General features: G+C 41.6%; 1 protein-coding gene across 3 annotated transcripts in view; it reads left to right on the forward strand.

The window, feature by feature from the left end:
- TMEM184B (transmembrane protein 184B) overlaps positions 1–19,922 on the forward strand; it is a 1,551,114-nt gene that overhangs the window by 1,079,169 nt on the left and 452,023 nt on the right. For all 3 annotated transcript variants that reach the window (XM_044068425.1, XM_044068435.1, XM_044068443.1), the window contains exon 6: positions 16,920–17,011. In XM_044068425.1, the coding sequence (XP_043924360.1) occupies positions 16,920–17,011 (92 nt within the window). The remainder of the gene's footprint in view (positions 1–16,919; positions 17,012–19,922) is intronic.

Raw genomic sequence — 19,922 nt, forward strand, 5'->3', positions numbered from 1 at the left:
TTTATCATATTTTACCCAGACAGGGTGTCTCTAAGGACAAATCCTACTTTTATGCCTAAGGTAGTTTCCAGTGTGGCTCTTAATCAAACAGTTCATCTGCCAATTTTTTATCCAAATCCCCAGAACAAGGGGGAGAGAGAATTCTGCATTCCTTGGACGTACAGACAGCTAAGATTCTACTTGAGCAGGACTAAAGCTCTAAGAAAAACTGAGCAATTACTAGTGGCATATGCTGCAGGATCAGAAGGCAAGGCTATTTCAAAGCAGACAATTTCAAAGTGGGTAAGCCAATGCATCCGTTTCTGCTATTTACACCATTGTAAACATGATAGGTCTCATTCCATCAGAGCTGCAGCTACTTCAGAAGCTTTCTCGGGGGAGTACCAACCAAAGACATTCTAGAGGCTGCTACTTGGAGTTCTGTTCACACCTTTACAAAGCATTATCATTTGCCTCTCTACTCTAAATCCAGGGCAGGCTTTGCCACTTCAATTCTGCAGGGCCTTATAGCCGCTCCTAATGCTATTTAGCTCCAGCCCCCCAACCATAGCTTTGGGATTCTACCCAAATGTAATTACTGCAACAGTGAAACATGAAGAACGTAGTACAGTTGTGTACACTTACCATAAATGTAGATGTTCGAGTGTATTCAATGTTGCAGTCCGGGTTACCCTCCCGCCATCCCTCTGTCATTCTGGAATTTATCATTCCTTCTCTATCTTCTACAACCTATGTGGTATATTTGCTTATAGATGAAGGTAAAGTTTATATTGATGCATGTGTATATATATATATATATATATATATATATATATATATATATATATAATATATATATGCTACCTTTTTGTGGGCACCTGACATCGGGGGCAAGAAAAACTAAAGAAAATGGCATTGGCTGCATTTTTTATACACCTGACGTCATGGAAGAGGAGACAGCAACCGACGCAGGACCCTAGACTTTGGAATTCAGGCCGACTGAGGGCAACCTTGCCAGCAGATTACCCAAATGTAATGACTGCAACAGTGAGTACACTCGAACATCTACAGTTATGGTAAGCGTACCCAACTGTACTAGGTCTTCCCTTCTTGGGATTTTACTCTCTTATGTACTAGTTTCCTCCTTCTATTGTATAGCTTGTTTATGGCAGGGATCCACCAGAATGGTTTCCTTTTCTTGGAGGAGTGAGTCTTGGTTTTGTTTGGGATAGCACGATCCATGCATTCTTGCAGGTGTCCGTAGAGTGCATTAGTAAAGGATTTTGTAGCTCGGACAGAGTTATCCTTTAGCATGGGAGCTTTGAAACTTCTCACCTCGGTCTTAAGTAATGTGAAGTTTGCTTTTGAAAAGTTTTTCACAGTGGTTTCTTTGACCGGGGGTGGTGGCAGAATGTAGATATCCAGAGTGATTAGTTTATGGTCAGATCTAACCAGCGAGGGGTTGACCTCCGGTGTGGAACATCGGTTGCCCATGTTGGTCCAGGTCCAATATGTTGTCACCTCTGGTGGGGGTGTTGACCAGTTGATCCAGGGCGTTTGAGTTTATATATTCTAGGAAATGTTGGGCAAGGGAGTTTGTATTTGAGTAGTTCTCCCAGTTAATGTTTGGGTAATTTAAATCACCCAATATCAGGGTGTTTGGTAGGACCTTTATGTTTCCCAGTGTTTCCAGGAATGTGGAGTAGGGGTCCTGGGATATGGTGGGTGGTTCTGCGAATCAGAAGTAGTGGGTATCAGGGGCTGTGAAAGCGCCTCACTGAGTACCTGCGACTGGCTTAGGAGAAGCATCGTCATCAGTTTTGGACCTTGACGGTCTGTCTCTGTCTTTTTCTTTACGTTTTTTAGGTATTCTGGTAGTCGGATTGCTAACAGACGACATTTCTGGATAATTAAATCTTGAGCCAAAATACTTAGAAGCAAAAATATACCCAGCCTGGAGATCAGACAAAATTTTTTCTCCTCTAGAGGAAAGTCCACATTGGTCAAAAAGACTACCAGTAGACGCTATGGTGGTGGCGGCAGCCACGAGGAAAGAGCTCACTGAGGAGACCCAGCCTGTCCATCCCCCAAACAGGGAGTCCCAGGCGGTGGACAGATTAGGGAAGCAAATGTTTGCTTCATCGACCTTTGCCATTCGGTCTTTGAACTATTTGGCACATTTCACTAGTCTTCAGAGATACCTAGTCTCAGAGCTCCTTGAAACCTTAGCTGGAGCAGTCTCTGCTGTGGTACGTGACAAAGTTGCCTCGCAGCTTGCAACCGTGGAGTCCATTTCCAACTTGTCCATGCAGTTAATTTCTCATGTAACCGAAGTGGCAGCGAAAGCTGCGGGTTCAGGCTTTCTCATGAGACGTCACGCCTGGATGTGCCTTTGTGATTTTGCGGACCCTTTTAAGTCTTCTTTTCTTAATGCTCCAGTGGAAGCTTTTTCCCTTTTTGGACAGAAAGTGAAAGACATGTTAGCCAGGTGTGAGAAGAGATGGCAAAGACCCTGTCTGCTGTGGGCGTACATTTTTCCAACCCTTAACGACCCTACTTTTGGAATCAGAGGAGTGGAAAGATGTGGCACTAGAAATTCCAGGGTCCTTTCCGTGACACACATGGCGAGTTTACTCCCCAGGGCAGAGGGCGTAGCTCTTACGGAAGACACTCCTACAGAGGCAGAGGGGGTCCGCGTAACCAGGGATCAAGAGATTCCTTCTCTGGACAGCCCTACCAGTGCTCCTGAAGAGCAGCCCAATTGTTTTCCTCTGGAAGCAGTCGGGGGACCTTTTTCTCTGCACCACCTTGCCTGGCGAACAATAACCACAGATTCTTGGGGGCAGAATATCATAATCAGAGATTCACATGCCTTTCAGTTTTTATCCAAAGTCATCAAGACAAATTCCCAACGTTTCACCCAATCAAAGGGAAGCAGCACCTCAAGAGATGAGAAAGCTGTTACAAAAAAAGAGTCATCCAAGCAGTCCCACCAGACCATTTAGGATCCGGATTCTACTTAAGATTCTTTTTAGTGCCAAAAAAGACAGGGGACTGGAGACCAATTTTGGATCTCGGTATTCTGAACAAATTTGTCACCCAAGCAAAATTCTGGATGGTCACGGTTCAGTCTATCCTCCTCTTTCTGGAGAAAGATGACTGGATGTGCTCTGTACATCTTCAGGATGCGTATTACCGTATAAAAATGGACAAACTCTCCAGAAGATTCTTTCACATCTGGCTGGGAGCCAATAATTACCAATTTTGCGAGCTGCTCTTTGGACTCTCTACAGCTTCCTTAGTGTTCACCAAATGCATGGCAGTGGTTACAGCCCACTTGAGACTACAAGGATTCTGGGTGTTTCTGTACTTAGACGATTGGCTCCTTACTGCCCTCTCCAAGCTGTCTACTGGTAACAGCCTTAAACTACACCATGACACTGGCAAAATTCCTAGGAATCTTTATAAACTGGGAGAAATGCAATCTGACTCCCACTCAAAACTTGGAATTTATAGGAGCAATGTTCAGTACCCAATCTTGTCTAGTCTCCCTTCTGGATCACAGATCGGAGAGACTATGGGCACATCTCCGGGTGATACTTTGTCAGGACACAGCTTCAACGTGAACTGTCCTCCAACTTCTATGTTCAGTGGCAGCATCGATCACAATTTTCCCTCTAGCGAGACTACACATGAGGCTTCTTCACTGGCTCCTTCTAGCGCAGTGGTATCCAGCACATCATCCTATGGCCTTCCAAATCCGCATAACAAACCGATGCAAACAAGATTTAACTTGGTGGTTGAAGCCAAAAAAAGGCCTTTGGAGTCGTCCTTTTTCCCCATCACAGCCCAAGGCCACAGTGACCGTGGACGCTTCCCTGATAGGGGGGGGGCTTTTTAAGGGACAAGACAGGTCAAGGCATGTAGTCCACCTTAAAGGCCAACCTGCATATCTGTGTTCTAGAACTGAAGGGAGTGCGTCTAGTGTTGCAGGCATTCCAATCTGTCCTCCCATCAGGAACAATTGCTATCCAATCTGACAACATGTCAGTATTCTGGTACATCAACAAACAGGGGGGGGGGGGGACTACGCCCTACCAGTTGTGTCAAGAGGCCATGAGGATTTGGCAGTGGGCGATAGCTTCCGACTGCTTTCTGATAGCAGTGCACATTCCCAGGGCTTCCAATGTAATCGCAAACAAACTGAGCAGATGTATCCTGCCTCACGAGTGGTCCCTCAATCCAGCGAGGATTTTCTGCCACTTGGGCCAGTTTTCCTGCATCCTGTTTGCCTCCCCAGCAAAGCTCTTCAGCTGAGAAGCAAAGTGATCCTCATTGCACCCTACTGGCCATGACAAGTTTGGCCTCGCCTAGTAAGTCAACCATGGATTCTGGATCCAATTCCAGAATTGATCTTGCAACTTGCAGGAGTTGACTCGCCCAAACATATCCAGTCTCAGGCTGACAGCTTGGATGTCCTTCAAGAATGCAACTGCAGTCATAACATATGGGTTGTCCTGCCTCAGGCAGCCCTCGGTCGGCCGGATTCCAAAGTCTGGGTCCGACGTCGGCTGATGTCGCATTTCTCTCCGACGTCAGTGCGGCTGGAGTATATAAGCATCAGCCGACGCCATTTTCTTCAGTCTTTCTTGCCGAGCGGTGCCCGAAGCAGAAGCAGTTCGCAAGTGCCGGTCGGTCAACTCCTGTATTCTTCGATCCGAAGTCATCAAAAAAGCTAAGTACCCCGTTGGGGACCTTTTCTTGCCTCAGCTGATGTCAGAAATTACTGAAAAAGTTAACAATTGTCTGTCTTGTGGTAAACAAATACCTCATAAGGATTTCCACTCTTACTGTCTTCCTTGCCTTGGCCCAGACCACGACGTCTCGGCCTGTGTCGCCTGTGCTCGCTTCAATAAGCGCACTCTCAGGCGCCAGGCGGAGTTCGCTGAAGACTTCTTCGGCGATAAATTTGCTTATACAATGCCGTCGGAACTTCCGACATCGCAGACTCCTAAGAAGCGAAAAGACCGGGACCGACATCCTCGGCCCGCGTCTTCCACCGACTCCACTCCAAAACCTACCGCGAGTGCTCCGGTTCCCCCTGAGATGGTTACTTCACCGCTCCGAACCGAAGTCACCGCATTACCGATACCTCCGATACCAGAGGCCACACCGACGCCAGTTATAGTTTTTCCTCCGGACACTGAAACCAAGGAAATGCCCAAGACCATTGCTGTCGATAAGGTCACTCCTGCACATGGAGCTGCTAGGCCTCCTATGGCCATGTCTATTAAGGCGTATACACATGCTAAGGCAGCCAGCAAGACCAAGCACCTTACTGTTAAGGCCTTACCTCAGCCTACTCCTGAAGCACAAATTATGACTATGGCCGCAGACTTAATTTCCATGATTAGAGGTTCACAGGCCCATCCTGAGAGAGGATCCCAGCCTCCTTCTGATAAGAGGCCCCGGGTTGAACCCTCTGACCCTATCCCTTCAAATGAAGATTCTGAGGACTCTGTTCACTCCGATGGCCAGGAAGAGCTCTTCCAGACCTATGAGGACTCGGATGCAGAGGACTCCATCCCCTCGGCCTCCCCTCCTGAGGACATTTCTTTTGGGGAAGTTCTGCACACCATGAGGGAACATTTTAAGTGGCAAGGCCAGGAATATTCCGATTCCAGAAAGCGCCTTCGAACCTTCCTTAAAAAACCCCACACAGGCCCCTGGCTATACCTCCTGTGCTGGATGTTTTGGATGATTTATACTCTGATTCCAGTGTTACCCCGGATACTCTTCCTCCTGCTCCAGCCAAGCCAGACAGATATTATAGGGTCCCAGAAACACATTCTCATCTCTTTAGGGCCCATGCTGTTGATTTAGAAACTATTTCTCAGGGGCCTAAAGGGGTTTCAGCAACCACCTCCAAAAATCCTTTGCCTTCCAACAGGGAAGCTAGGTCATTAGAGAGATGGGGGAAAAAGGTCTACACCTCCACTACTTTATCTATGAGAGCTCTGAATTGCCTCTTTCATATGTTTCAATATCAGGATTACCTGTTAGATGATTTACAGAAAACATTGGCCTCTCCTGAACCTTTAGACAGGAAGTCCTTGCAGGAAGCTGTACATAATTCTCAGCAAGTCAGCAATCACTTTCTGCAGTGTGGATATGATGCATTGGATGCTTCATGTAGGGCAGCTATGACAGGGGCGGTCATTCGTAGACATGCATGGTTAAAAGAACAACCTCTACCAGATCATGTTAAGGCAAAACTTCTTGATGCACCCTTGGAAAAGAACAAGCTTTTTGGTGCTAATGCTAAAGTCCATCGAGGAAAAAGCCAAATCAGTTCAGATGGTCAAATATTTCCTCCAGGTTCAGCCACCCAGATTCAGCAGGAATTGGCCTTCTAAAAACTGGTCCTTTCCTAATCCTGAAAGATTTCAAAGGGGCAAAAACAGGCGTGGCCGAGGAAGAGGACAATACAGAGGTTCTTACAGGGGATGACAATGGCAACCAGCAAACCAAAGAAGTGACACAGGGGTCTCCCCTGCCCCACAGGGACAATCTCAATGACTTTCCTCTACTTCCGCTGACCAAGGAGCAGATAGAAGCTCCCTTGGGAGGAAAATTATCTCTGTTTTCAGACAATTGGCACAAATTGACAAAGGACAAATGGATTTTGGACATTATAGACCAAGGTTACAGGTTCCACTTTCAAACCTTACCAAGAAAACAAAGCATGCCAAACCTACCACAAAACCAGAGGGCAGAGGCTATCAAGCAAATTTCTCTGCTTGCTCAGATCAAAGCAATAGAAAGAGTTCCACAACAAGAACAAGGCCAGGGATTTTACTCAAGACTGTTCCTTGTTCCAAGAAAAGAAACTCAGTGGAGACCAATACTGGATTTGTCCGCATTAAACACCTTTCTCATAGTACCAAAGTTCAAAATGCTGACTCTACAGCAACTCCTTCCCATGCTGGGCAAGGGGTCTTGGCTGATTACTCTGGACCTCAAGGAGGCATACCTGCATGTCCCTATCAGACACAGCTGCAGAAGATACCTCAGATTTCTTGCAGGACCAGAGCATTATCAATTCTCAGCATTGCCATTTGGCTTATCTACTGCGCCCAGAGTATTCACAAAATGCCTGGCTTCAGTAATTGCTCATTGCAGGCTCCAGGGGATCCAAATTTACCCGTACCTGGACGACTGCCTCATACAAGCGGACGACAAATTGTTTTTGACAAAACACTTGAACTATGTCATACAATTGCTACAGGCTCTGGGATACACAGTCAACTTCCAAAAGTCAAGACTTCAGCCATCCCAGCAAATAACCTTCTTAGGAGCCAATCTAGACACAGCCTCTCAAATGGCTTACCTGACAGAAGACAAGCAAGAGAAATTAACTCATTTCAAAGGTTTGGCAAAACTCACCCAGATGACTGCAAGGAAATTCCTACAGGCCCTGGGTTACATGGCATCCTGCATTCTCCTGGTTCCATTAGCAAGACTACACATGAGAAAGCTTCAGTGGTACCTAAAAAGCCTATGGTCTCAGCACAGCAACAACCTAGAGACAACCATACCGCTCATTCCATGCCTACAAAAGGAATTCCTATGGTGGGCCTCGGTAAGCCAGGCAAACACAGGTATGTCTTTCAAAAAACCTCAGATAACACAGACCATGACCACAGACGCCTCAGACCTTGGATGGGGGGTGCACATGGAGGGCAGATGTATACAAGGACAATGGTCTCCAAAGGAAACACATCTGCACATAAACCAAAAGGAAATGCTGGCAGTAATGCAAGCCATCAAGGCCTTTCGACAACAACTTCAACAAGGCCATCTACTGATACGGACAGACAACACCACTGTGATGTGGTACATAAACAAGCAAGGGGGCACTCATTCTTACCCCCTTTGCAGACTGACAATGAATCTTTGGGAAAAATCACTGAGCTTAAACATACAGTTGCAATCCCAGTTTGTTCCAGGCAAAGACAATGTGCTGGCGGACAGCCTAAGCAGGAATTTCATAGATCCACACGAGTGGAGGTTACATCCGAAAATCTTCACACAACTCACTTCGACATGGGGCAGGCCAGAAGTAGACTTATTTGCCTCCCACCTCAACCATCATCTACAAAAATTCTGTTCAGGGACATATCATCCACAAGCTTGGAAAATAGATGCTCTTTCATTCAACTGGAACTCCCTAAAAATCTACGCATTTCCACCTCTGCCACTGATGACCACAGTATTACTAAAGATCAAAGCAGAGAGGCCCAAGGGGATCCTAATAACTCCAGACTGGCCAAGACAATACTGGTATCCACTACTACGGAGCATATGTCACAACAAAAAGTGGGCCCTTCCCCAATGGCCCCTACTTTTGACTCAACACAACTTCAAAACAGTGCATCCAAACCTTCAGACGCTGCAGCTAACAGCCTGGGAGATTCCATGAATAACCTCAATGTATCTCTCTCCAAGGAAGTTCAGCGGATATTAACAGAAGCTCGAAGACCATCCACCAGAAAGGTTTACTTAGCAAAATGGAAGAGATTCAGCATTTGGAATACCAACAAGGGACATGATACATCATTATTGAACATCCCACTCATCCTGGAATATTTGGCAGATATGCTACAGAATGGACTCTCCTATTCTTCCATAAAGATACATGCTTCAGCTATTTCAGCTAGATATAACACTGATCCACCTGTGTTTTAACATCCTTTGTTAAGGCAATTCCTCAGGGGAATCAAGAACATTAAGCCACCAAGAAAGGCTCCAGTGCCAGCTTGGGACCTCAACTTTGTCCTAGAAAAACTGACTCTACCTCCCTTTGAGCCAGCAGCTTCAGTGGACTTACAATTTCTCTCATGGAAGACAGCTTTCCTGTTGGCAATCACCTCAGCAAGAAGGGTTTCAGAACTACAGGCCCTAATGGCAATACCACCGTTCATAATCTTTCACAGAGACAGGGTCTCCTTAAGAACCAACCCTACTTTTATGCCAAAGGTGGTACCCATGGTTTTTTTAAATCAAGCTATTCACCTACCTACCTTCTTCCCCAATCCTGAGAGCAAAGGGGAAAGACTGTTGCATACCTTGGACATTCACAGACAACTTCGCTATTACCTGGACAGAACCAAGACCAGTAGGAAGTCTGATCATCTCTTTGTAGCTTACGCCCCTGGAGTACAAGGAAAAGCAATTTCCAAACAGACTATTTCAAAATGGATTGGACATTGCATCAGATTTTGTTATTCCTTCCATGGGAAGAATGTTCCAGCCAATGTCAGACCGCACTCCACCAGAGCTACAGCCACCTCTACAGCATTCTTAAGAGGGGTGCCTACAAAAGACATTCTAGAAGCTGCTACATGGAGCTCCGTGCATACATTCTCCAGACACTACAATCTCCCTTTATACTCCAGATCCAGAGCAGGCTTTGCTTCGGCAGTCCTGCAGGGTTTGATTGACACACCATCTCTCTCCTAGAGCATTCCTCCTCCCCCAGCTAAGCTATGGTACTCAACCCATATGTTATGACTGCAGTTGCATTCTTGAAGGACATAGTACAGTTTTGTACCTACCATAAATGTAGATGTCCGATAGATATGCAACTGCAGTCGGATTTTCCCTCCCTCCATACCCCTCTATGCCTTGGGTCCACTCCTATCCCTGTTTTTCTTAGCTGGGGATATCTGTTATGGTGTATCTGTTTATTGCTTACTTATTTGTCTGGAATCCTGTTTTTGTCTTCCAATTTGATTACAGCCTTCCTTGGAGGGCACCTGGCATCTGGGGCAAGAAACACTGAAGAAAATGGCGTCGGCTGATGCTTATATACTCCAGCCGCACTGATGTCGGAGAGAAATGCGACATCAGCCGACGTCGGACCCAGACTTTGGAATCCGGCCGACCGAGGGCTGCCTGAGGCAGGACAACCCATATGTTATGACTGCAGTTGCATATCTATCGGACATCTACATTTATGGTAGGTACAAAACTGTACTTTTCTCCACTTCCAGTAATTGCCAGGCAAAATAACCTTACTTCCCCGGTACGTCACATCCTTCTAGCATCACATAAACCATCCACCAGAAAACTTTACCTTAGCAAGTGGAAGAGATTCCTTATTTGGTCCAGAGAAAGAGAACTAGACCCTTGTTCAGCTCTTGTTAATTTAATTTTAGATTATTTGTCAGGTCTTCTTAATTCAGGAGCAGCAGCCACCTCCCCGATTCGAGTACATCTGGCTGCTATCTCAAACTTCCATGATGGATTCCAGGACTCATCCTTAATATCCCATCTTCTCTGTAGAACTTTCTTGAAAGGGGTCTCTCATATCAGACCACCCTTCAAAGAGCCTATTGAACCTTGGAGTTTAACATTACTTCTACAATCCCTAACACAATCACCTTTTGAGCCTGCTGCATCTTGCGATGTAAAGTTTCTGTCCTTGAAATCACTATTCTTAGTAGCCATCACTTCTGCAAGATGAATATTTGAGCTTCAAGCTCTATGCATAAAACATCCGTACATGTTTTTTAATAAGAACAGAGTATCACTCCGGACTAACCATTCCTTTCTGCCCAAGATCATCTCGGAATTAACAATTAACCAGACAGTTCATCTACCAGTCTTTTTTTCCCAACTATTCAAATTAAGGAGAATATGTCTTCATTTACTGGATCTGCACAGACAATTATGTTTTTATCTAGATAGAACAAAAGTACGTAAATCAGACCAATTATTTGTTTCCTATTCAGGCTCTGAACTGGGAAACTCTGTTTCTAAAATAACTTTATCCAAGTGGTTGAGAAACTGCATATCCTTTGTCTCCAATCATAACAAAATTCCACTACCAGGCAAAGTCAAAGCACACTCTACTAGATCAGTGGCTACTTCTGTGGCTTTTCATGCTAAGGCTTCAATGGACGATATCTGTGCAGCTGCAACTTGGGCTACTCCTCATACCTTTATCACTCATTACAAATTGGATTTGGTCTCCAGGGGAAGAGCTTCCTTTGGTTTGATGGTACTCAGGAACATTCTTCCATAAGAGCCTCCCAGGACATAAAGTAGCTAAGGACTCTGTCCAGTCAGTAAGGAATGAATGAAGATTAACATCATCAGATAAAGAAGTTATGTTCTTACCATAACGTTCCATCTGTGTTGTTCATCTTCATTCATTCATTACATCCCACCCTCCTTCCCCTTCTTGGAGGTCCAGATTTGGTCCAAATCCCGCATTACGGGATCTGCTTAGAAAAAGCCTCTGCTTTCCTTATTACGGGCAAACTCGATCTGAGGTAACAGGGATGGGGATGCTATGGATAAAAGCTTGGCTCAAGATTTTTTGGCTGACACGAGCTTGTTACATGGCTGACTCTGTTTCGAAGACGGAACCGACATCCATCAATAATGAATAAAGATGAACAACACAGATGGAACGTTATGGTAAGAACATGACTTCTTTTTTTCCACTGTACATTTCTTAATGTAGTTCAACACTCTTTCCTTTTTGTCTGTATGTGTAAGGCCATTTCTGTTCCATGACATTATAGATAGTGTAGCCATTATGATAAATGTTATTGTTCCCCTGTTGTACATGACAGTTTCTTTGAATGTGAATTTATGACTTTTGTCGTACATGGTCCAACTAATTTTTGACAGGCTGAACTTTTATGCATCTGTTTCCTCTCATTGCCATTTATACCTGTGCCACATTTTGACTACCTGCTTTGATGAAAACCCTCAACCAAAAACTAAATCTTTTCTGAACACCCTATACCCTGTTAGCGTAAAACAAGTATACAAAACTGTGTATATGTTCAGCATATAGTTTTTAACCATCCAGATATGAACAATTGTCCCAAATAGACAGTTGCAAGCACTACCTAATCCCCTGCAGGAGTCTTGGATGGTATTAATAGACAATTTGGGTGAGTTTGAAGTATCAGCAGTTGAAGTTTACTCAGGAGACTTCTGTTTGTGCTGGGTTGGCATCGGTTTTAATGCAGTGCGCTACCATTATGCTTTCCTCATTGGCTAGAATTGTCATGGAGGTGTTGGCTCTGGTGTGCAGAAACATTCTTTTAAGAAAAAGGATTTCTGTTATTGTCAAATTGTGATTGGCTCCTCCACTGGGTCTTTCTTTTTTTTTTTTAAATATATTCTCTAGAGAGTACTATAAATTGAAATAATCCCTTCCCCACCCCTGCTTTTAGAGAAAGTCCATCATACTGGAGTTAAACAGTTTCTATTGTCTGTTATTTATCTCCTTGGCAAATACGGTCATAGCCTTGGCCTCCTGGATATGGATGCAGTGTAGGCCAAAGCTTGGCCTGTGGCATACCTTCTGGTATTCAGGAAAACATGATCCTCATGATGCCATTTACACATCTGAAGATGCTAGTGTTCCATTGGACATTGAGGTGTGATGAACCTGTCACCCTTAGAGTAGTGGACTGTCCCACCAGTAAAATGGCTCATTTTCTTTTTGTTGCTGAGTCACAGATCTTGATGACAGATGCCTCTGGTGGCCTGGGGGGCTCACCTCAGATGCTGCATGGTGCTTGAAATATGTACTTACCCCTAAAAAAGGGGGATCCAGGTCAGCCAGTTGGAGTTCAAAGACATGCTGTGGTCCTGAAGACCTTGGAGATGCTTGCTTCTGGTGTCATTCTTCTAGTCAGGTATCCATTGTCCATTGTGATGCATCTAAACAAGCAGTTGAGCACATGGTCTTTTGTTTGCAGAAACAGTGCTTTACGGGCATTGGAACATGATTCTTTCACTGGCTTACATCCCCAAGAGAAGTGAGGAATCTGGTCAGTGGTCTGACCAGGACCTCCAGCCCTTTTCTGAAGATTCATATTCAGGGTCATGCTTGATCCTGGTCTTCCGGAAGTGGGCGTTCCCAAGATCACCCTTTTTGTCACTTGGGAAAATGAGGTCATACGTTTCTCCTGCTTGTTGCAACAGAGTAAGAGTTGTAGTCTGTTACTTGGCATTAGAGGCACCATTATGCCTTTGCTGCATTCCTGATGGTTCTGTGTCTTATTTAAATAAGAACGGCCAAAACTCATTACTGTTATCCCCATGATGGCTGAGAATTTTTTTTGGGTCAGAAAACCAGCCTAGTTCTAGCTAGGGATATCCTGATGACTTGAAGGGTGTCCAGCTCCATTTCCAGACTTGACTGCTAATGTAGATCCTCCTGTTATGTGCAACTTGTTGGAGGGAAGCGTCTTGGTGGAGATTGATGAGAAGCCTTTCACTCAGCAGACATATGTCTCCAAGTGGAAAGGTTTTCAGATTGTGTGGAGCAGTATCCTATATTGCTCCATTCAGTTACTTTACATGAAATTCTCAGCAACATCAGGTAACTGACTTGGGTGTCCGTTATTACATAGCCAAGGTGCATATGTCAGGTATTTCTGCACATCTTGACATCAGAGAAGACATAATTGTACCCAAGTACTAATTGGTCAAGAAATTACTTAAGGAAGAACTACATCACTGCCATCTTCCCTTTTTGAGGAGCCTGTTTCTGCTCTACTCTCCATTTAACTTTATCTTCATGGTAGAGAGACTTGCCTGTTCACCATTTAATTCTACTAAGTCATTGGCAGAGCAGCATTGAATTTAATGTCTTGGAAAATACCTTATTCCGTTACCTGTTCATGACACATCTCAATGCTTCAAGGCCTGTGTGGAGAGCATTGTGATCTGTCACAAGGGCAAACCCACACTTCATAAAGGGTTTTTAGAGGTTTCTTTGAAACAGTTGGTTCATTTCCCAGTATTCTTTTGGTCAACAAATCCTTGGAGAGGAAGGACCATCCAAACCCTGTGCATGCACTGTTAGCTCAGGCTGTCTCTGAAGAGGTTGCACATGTTTATGAAATGGACAAGTTACTTGTCTCTCTTGCTTTGCGAACAAAGGTCTTGGAGTTGATAGAAAGGTACTTTCCATGTGGGCTGCTAGTTGTATTGTAGTTTGCTATCATTTGATAGCTGTCTGACAAAGCCCAGTCCATAAGTGGATTATTTGCCTCTAATGCTTACTTAAGAAATTGCCTCTGAGAGATTTGTGCTTTGTCCAGTTGGCCTTTGGTTCTCAAGCATTATTGCCTGTCTTGATTCAGGGAGTTGAGGATACCTTTTGGAAGTCTCTGCTATAGCACTCAACCTTCTGAGCTCTGACCTAGACTAATCCTTTGACTCCTACCATGGTAGTACTGCTTGGGATGCAACCTAAATTAAGACCAATTGTGGAAGGCCATAGGTAGATATATAGGTATGTTCTTAATATATCAGTTGATTTACAAGAGGGCACTCCTTGTTGGGTTGGGAATACCTTTCCTTTATCCTTCTGTTGATAAATGGTCCTTCCATCAGCAGCTACTGTTAGAGTGCCATGCAAGTCGGGCAACCATATATTTTTATGACTTTCATTATGTAGTATCAAGTCTTTTTTTCTTGACTTGCAGATGGGGTAGCATTTGTGCTTCTGGAACAAGCATGCTGATGTTGCCAGAAATTTTTGTTTGCATTGTTTATCAGTCAGACACCTGGACATCTCTAAGTCATACCTCTCAACCATCTTAGAGCAAGAAATCTGGACAAAGCCATAAATAAAATTGGGACAAAGGTCCAAAAATAGGAACAATTATTAAATATAGTTCATACAGACTGAGAAAGTTGATATAATATGTTTTGCATTAGCATGAATTTTCTGAAGGGTATGAAGTCTAAAACTCAAATGTTGGTCATTATTTTCTAACTTCAGTCTTTAATGATTTGCCACTAATTTGCCAGAAAACCACATTTTAATGAAAAACGGGCCATAAATATGAGGTAAAAGTCTGGACATTTTCCAAAAAGTGGTGAATTCTGATGACCTTTCAGGTTAGAAACCTTTAGTAGATTGACCATTGTGGTATATACATAATGTTATTTTAGTGTTGTGGATCCCTTTTTATACTTTGCATTCCCCGGACTGATCCTACCCATCCCAAATCACTTCTCAGGCATGTTTTCACTAATCAAAACATACCTGCAGCTTGATCTTAAACTGTAGTGTATTACTGTTTTTCAAAAGTGTTTTGGCTAGTGTAATAACTCCATTTTGTTTTAATATTTTTCTTCAGCTTTTTAGTGCTCCTTTCAGAGGCACCGCTCAACAAGCAGTTGCAGTTCTGTCCAAGTTATGAATATGTAGATTTTTAATCAATTTGTTAAAAATGTTTTGAGTGTTAATTTGGCAGGTTTAAGAAAACTGTACATTGAACATTTAGTGTACTGCCAGTGTGAGGATAAAGAATAACATTTGTAAATCAGCTTAGTAATTTTGGTGAGTGTGACGGTCCCTATATGTGAGTGAGGTTGTGAGAGAGATCTGAGAGGTCTTTCCTGTCAGGTTCTGGAAGACAAAGTGGTGCTGTGAGAGTATCTCTCTCACTAATAGCTAAATAATCATTTCAGTGCTAGTTATAGAATGAAATCACATCTTGTCACATGACTCTGGTACAATACACACCCAGAGCTTTGCTAAGATCTGTTGCAGCATCTAAAAGTTATGAAACAATTTCTGAAACTTCCACCCTTCCAGGGTAGCAATTAGTTCACCCCTAAAGGCAGTACAGTAAGTGTCCTAGTCCTGTTTTTTCCCCAGAAATTTTTGTCTCTGCCTGCAATCAGACCTGTAATATAAAATCTTTATGGCCTAAACCAACCCATTTAATTTTCAACCTATTTTTGTAAAATTAGCTGGACTGAGTTTAAAATCTTCCTTTCCAGAATTCTCTATTAAAACATATACATTTAATCCATTATAATAATGTGTGACATACATGCATATATCTTGTCTGTTTGTCAGGGACCCACTGTTGACACATTTTTCATACAAGCAACTTTACAAGTACATTTTTAACACAATCATCTTTACAGAGCATTGTGATAATCAAGTGACATAAAATTCTTCACAAAATTCCAGCTAGCTATGCTGGCATATGTTGCACATGATCTGCCCTACTCTTCCTGGCACAGATGACACTACCTCATATCATCAGAGGGAGCAACCATGTTTTAACCTCTAGCTTTTATCATGTTGACATTTTTAGAACACCTTATATGTCTATTATCATTTTCAAATTCAGACCAGTGTGCTTATTTTTTTTCTGAAAGGCATTTTGCAGTCACTGCAAAAATGAATAGAAGCTGCCGCTTGTCTTTTTTCCTCAAAAATGTAGTGTCTTAAGACTGTTGCTACACTAGTAATCAAAATTTAAAGAATTACTGTTTTTTTCAAACTGTGGATGAATCATTTAAAGTATTTATTGATTGAGCTGAACTTTTATTACTGTTTAAAATTTTTCTTGCTGAGATTTGTTTTTATATCATGTAAATTGTTTTGGGCATTTTTGTGTGATTTGCAATTTAAAACTAATCACTTCATAGGTTCATAGACTTGTTTGTCTTACGGTTAGGATTCTATCAAGTTATTTTATTCTTAAAGGGCTCCTGAGGAATATTAAAGTAAATTTAAGTATTTCTTCAGAGTAGGTAATGAATGAGAAAGATGCAAGTTTGATGGGATTCCGCAGACAAGTGAGTTCATGCATCCACACACATACAAAGTACAGAGAAGTATTAAATTGTCAGTTGCCCTCTCATTATTATGGTGATGGTTTGGCGTTTCTGTGGCCATGCCCTGCTTATTTCTGCTTTTCAGTGTGACAGCATTTGACTTGCCTTTTTTTTTTTTTTTTCCCCTCTATTTGTTACCCTTTGGACTGGTCTTATAGAGACATGAAAGTGAAAAGAAAGGATGTGTTAACTGTAGAAAATGATGAAGGCAAACAAGGAAGGCTGACTTGATTTTCTTTTTTCTGCTTCACTTTCAGGCAACCCTCCAGTTCTGTGTTGTGAAGCCCCTCATGGCAATAATTACTGTCATCCTGCAGGCATTTGGGAAGTACCGGGATGGTGATTTCGAGTAAGATTCCTTTTCATTTGAATTTTAACTGTTTCAAAAGTAAATAAAAATTGGTATGTGTACTTTCTCTGTTACACACTATTTATCTGAACTGTTGTGATAATATATAGTGGAGTAGGTTTAAAGAGTGTATAGCAAATAGCAAAGTTCTTGAATGGTCCAAAGTTTAATGTTTAACCTCACCACTGGATTTTTGTGTGTGATGATAAAAGCTATAGGACAGTGGTGCACAACATCCGGCCCTCCACGCAACGCCATCCGGTCCCCAGAGAGTAACCAAAATTTTTTTTAAAAAGTGAAAAAATACTATGCCTTTACAGTCATGCAAACTTTCCAGCACGTGCTTACTTACTTAATTGACTGCAGTTGCACACACACACACCTCTAATTTTAGCCTCGGAAGTAACTATTCTTGCTTGTTTATAACTTATAGTCTGTAAACAGTAGTAACTTTCTGCAAGAGTTTATAAGAAGTCATGGCAGCAAGCCAAAATAAAGTTAACTGCAAAGTTGATGTAGAAAACAGGCAATTTCATGACTGCTGTCTTAAGTAAAAATGCCAGTCACCTGTACCTATTGTTAACTTGTAACGGCTTACTATGTTTTGAGGTGGCCCGTATATGCATTAACAATTCGTGTAGTGACCCTCTCCACAAAAAGGTTGTGCACCACTGCTGTAAAACTTCATTGGATGATTTAATCATTAAAAATTAGAGGTGTACTCCTTTTAATTTATGCTTTTATCTTTTTTCATTTGAGATGTTCTTCAGTCTGTATGCAGATGACTTGAAAATGGGTAAACTGGATTTACACCTGTTATAGATAGAGTATGTTTGCAAAAGAATACGACTAACTTGACCATTCAGGCACAGGAGAATATGCCAATAAACGGACAAAAAACTAAGCATTTCAGATTTTAGAGACCTGTATTTAAGGGTGAATACTTAATACAGCAAGTCAATAAAAAAGCACGATGAACCAGTAAAACACAGCTCACGACCAGAGCAATCACAAGGACCTGGAAACAGATATTGTTTTATAAAAGACTCCTTTATTGCACTTTGTGTCCTCTTCAAATCCAAAAATTAAAAACAGCTTTAACAAAAACGAAAACAAGAAATATTGTCAAGCGCTTTCGCCCGGGCTCTCCCAGGCTTTATCAAGACAACTGTAAGTGGAAAAGCACTTCCTTTATATACCTTTTGCCTATTCCCCTGCTTCCTTAATTGGATTGATGGACTTGATTACTTAATTAACTTTTATTATTTATGTTTATATTTTATTTCTGTTTAACCACAACCAAATGATGTTGTTTTTAAAAAATTCTAATATTTGGTGTTGATTAAAACATTTAAAACCTTGAAAATAAACTAACAAGCTAGTAAAATAAATATAGAAATAACTATGGAATAACAATAAAAACATGTTATAATTGCACTTTCTACCATCAACTTTAACAGCATTATGTTGTCCTTAGAATTAATAAATGTTTTATGGTATACCTTCCTTAAAAACAGTTTTTATTTGTTTATATGTAAACCAAATTAGATTGTTATGGAAGTATTCTTAAACTTGCTTGTGCTATACCTCAAAATATGTTTTTGTAAACATTATTTCTTAAGTCTGATAAAAAAGGAAAAAAATATATATGTATATATGTAAATACTTTTTTTTTAAAAAACAAACATCTTTTTTTAAAAAACTGTATAAAATCTGTATATAAAAATACTTTCTATATTATTGTGTCGCTTGAATAGAAAATTTCCTTTAACCTAAAAATGCTAAAGCTTCCTAAAAACCTATCTATATGTATACAAATGCATTGATAGCTTCATATTTATACATTCTTGTATAATGCCAAATAATGAAATGTGTAACAAAACATATAACCTTATTTACAACAATTTGGTGGAAAAACCATCTCTATAAAACTCTTGTTATTATAAATGTTGTGACTGCCATTTCATAGATGTTAAACAGTTGCAACCTGCTTGTGAACCACATTCTATTATAATTTGGCTCTTCGCAACTTCAAGACACTATTAATGCTTATAGCATCATTGAGGCCTGGTGGTTTTGTGGCATTTAATTTCAACTGCCATAATAGTTCTTTATGTTCTAGGGATGTCTCCCAGTCACCTCCTCTTACACTGTCAGTTGCTTGTTCCAACACAAAAAATTTTAAGCACATATTGTTGCATTTCAGAGAATGCTTAAAAAACGCATTCGATTCCTTCTTGTTTTTAATTTCATAAATGTGCTCATATACCCTTCTTTTTAAGGTTCTTTCAGTCTTTCCAACATAAAAACATAAACAATGTTGACAAAATCCTAAGTAAACCACACCTTTCGAGTTACAATTAAAATGGCCAGATGGAAATAAATTTATGTTTCTTGATTTTAAATAAATACCCTTATTGTTCAATATAAAACAACATTGGTTACAGGAATTGCATTTATAAGTTCCTCTAATCTGTTGGTTTACAATATTATTAGGTTGGGCCTCGCTCTCCAATAATTCTTTCAGATTACGGTCCCTTCTTCTAATAAATTGAGGTTCACTGGGAATACTTTTTCTGAGGTCATCATTAATGGAAAGTATGGGCCAGAATCTCCTAATCGTATTCTCAATTTCTTCATTATTGCTATTATATGTGTATGAAAAAGAAGGTTTGGTTACCTTATCACTATTTTTTGTTTTAACCATCTCTTGTGTTTCTGTTACGCCAAGCAGAGGGGGGTAAAGTGTATTCCTTTTCTGAGAAACTTCATTACATAGGGCCTCAAATAAATTGTTTGGATAACCCTTCTCCAAAAATAATTCTCTTAGGTGTCCACATTCCCTTTGGAAAAGGTTGTCAGTACTACAAATTCTTGATGCTCTTATTAATTGGCCTTTTACAATTCCCCT

This window comes from Protopterus annectens, chromosome 1.part0 (assembly GCF_019279795.1).
Source record: "Protopterus annectens isolate FY-2018-M chromosome 1.part0, PAN1.0, whole genome shotgun sequence".
NCBI lineage: Eukaryota > Metazoa > Chordata > Ceratodontiformes > Protopteridae > Protopterus > Protopterus annectens.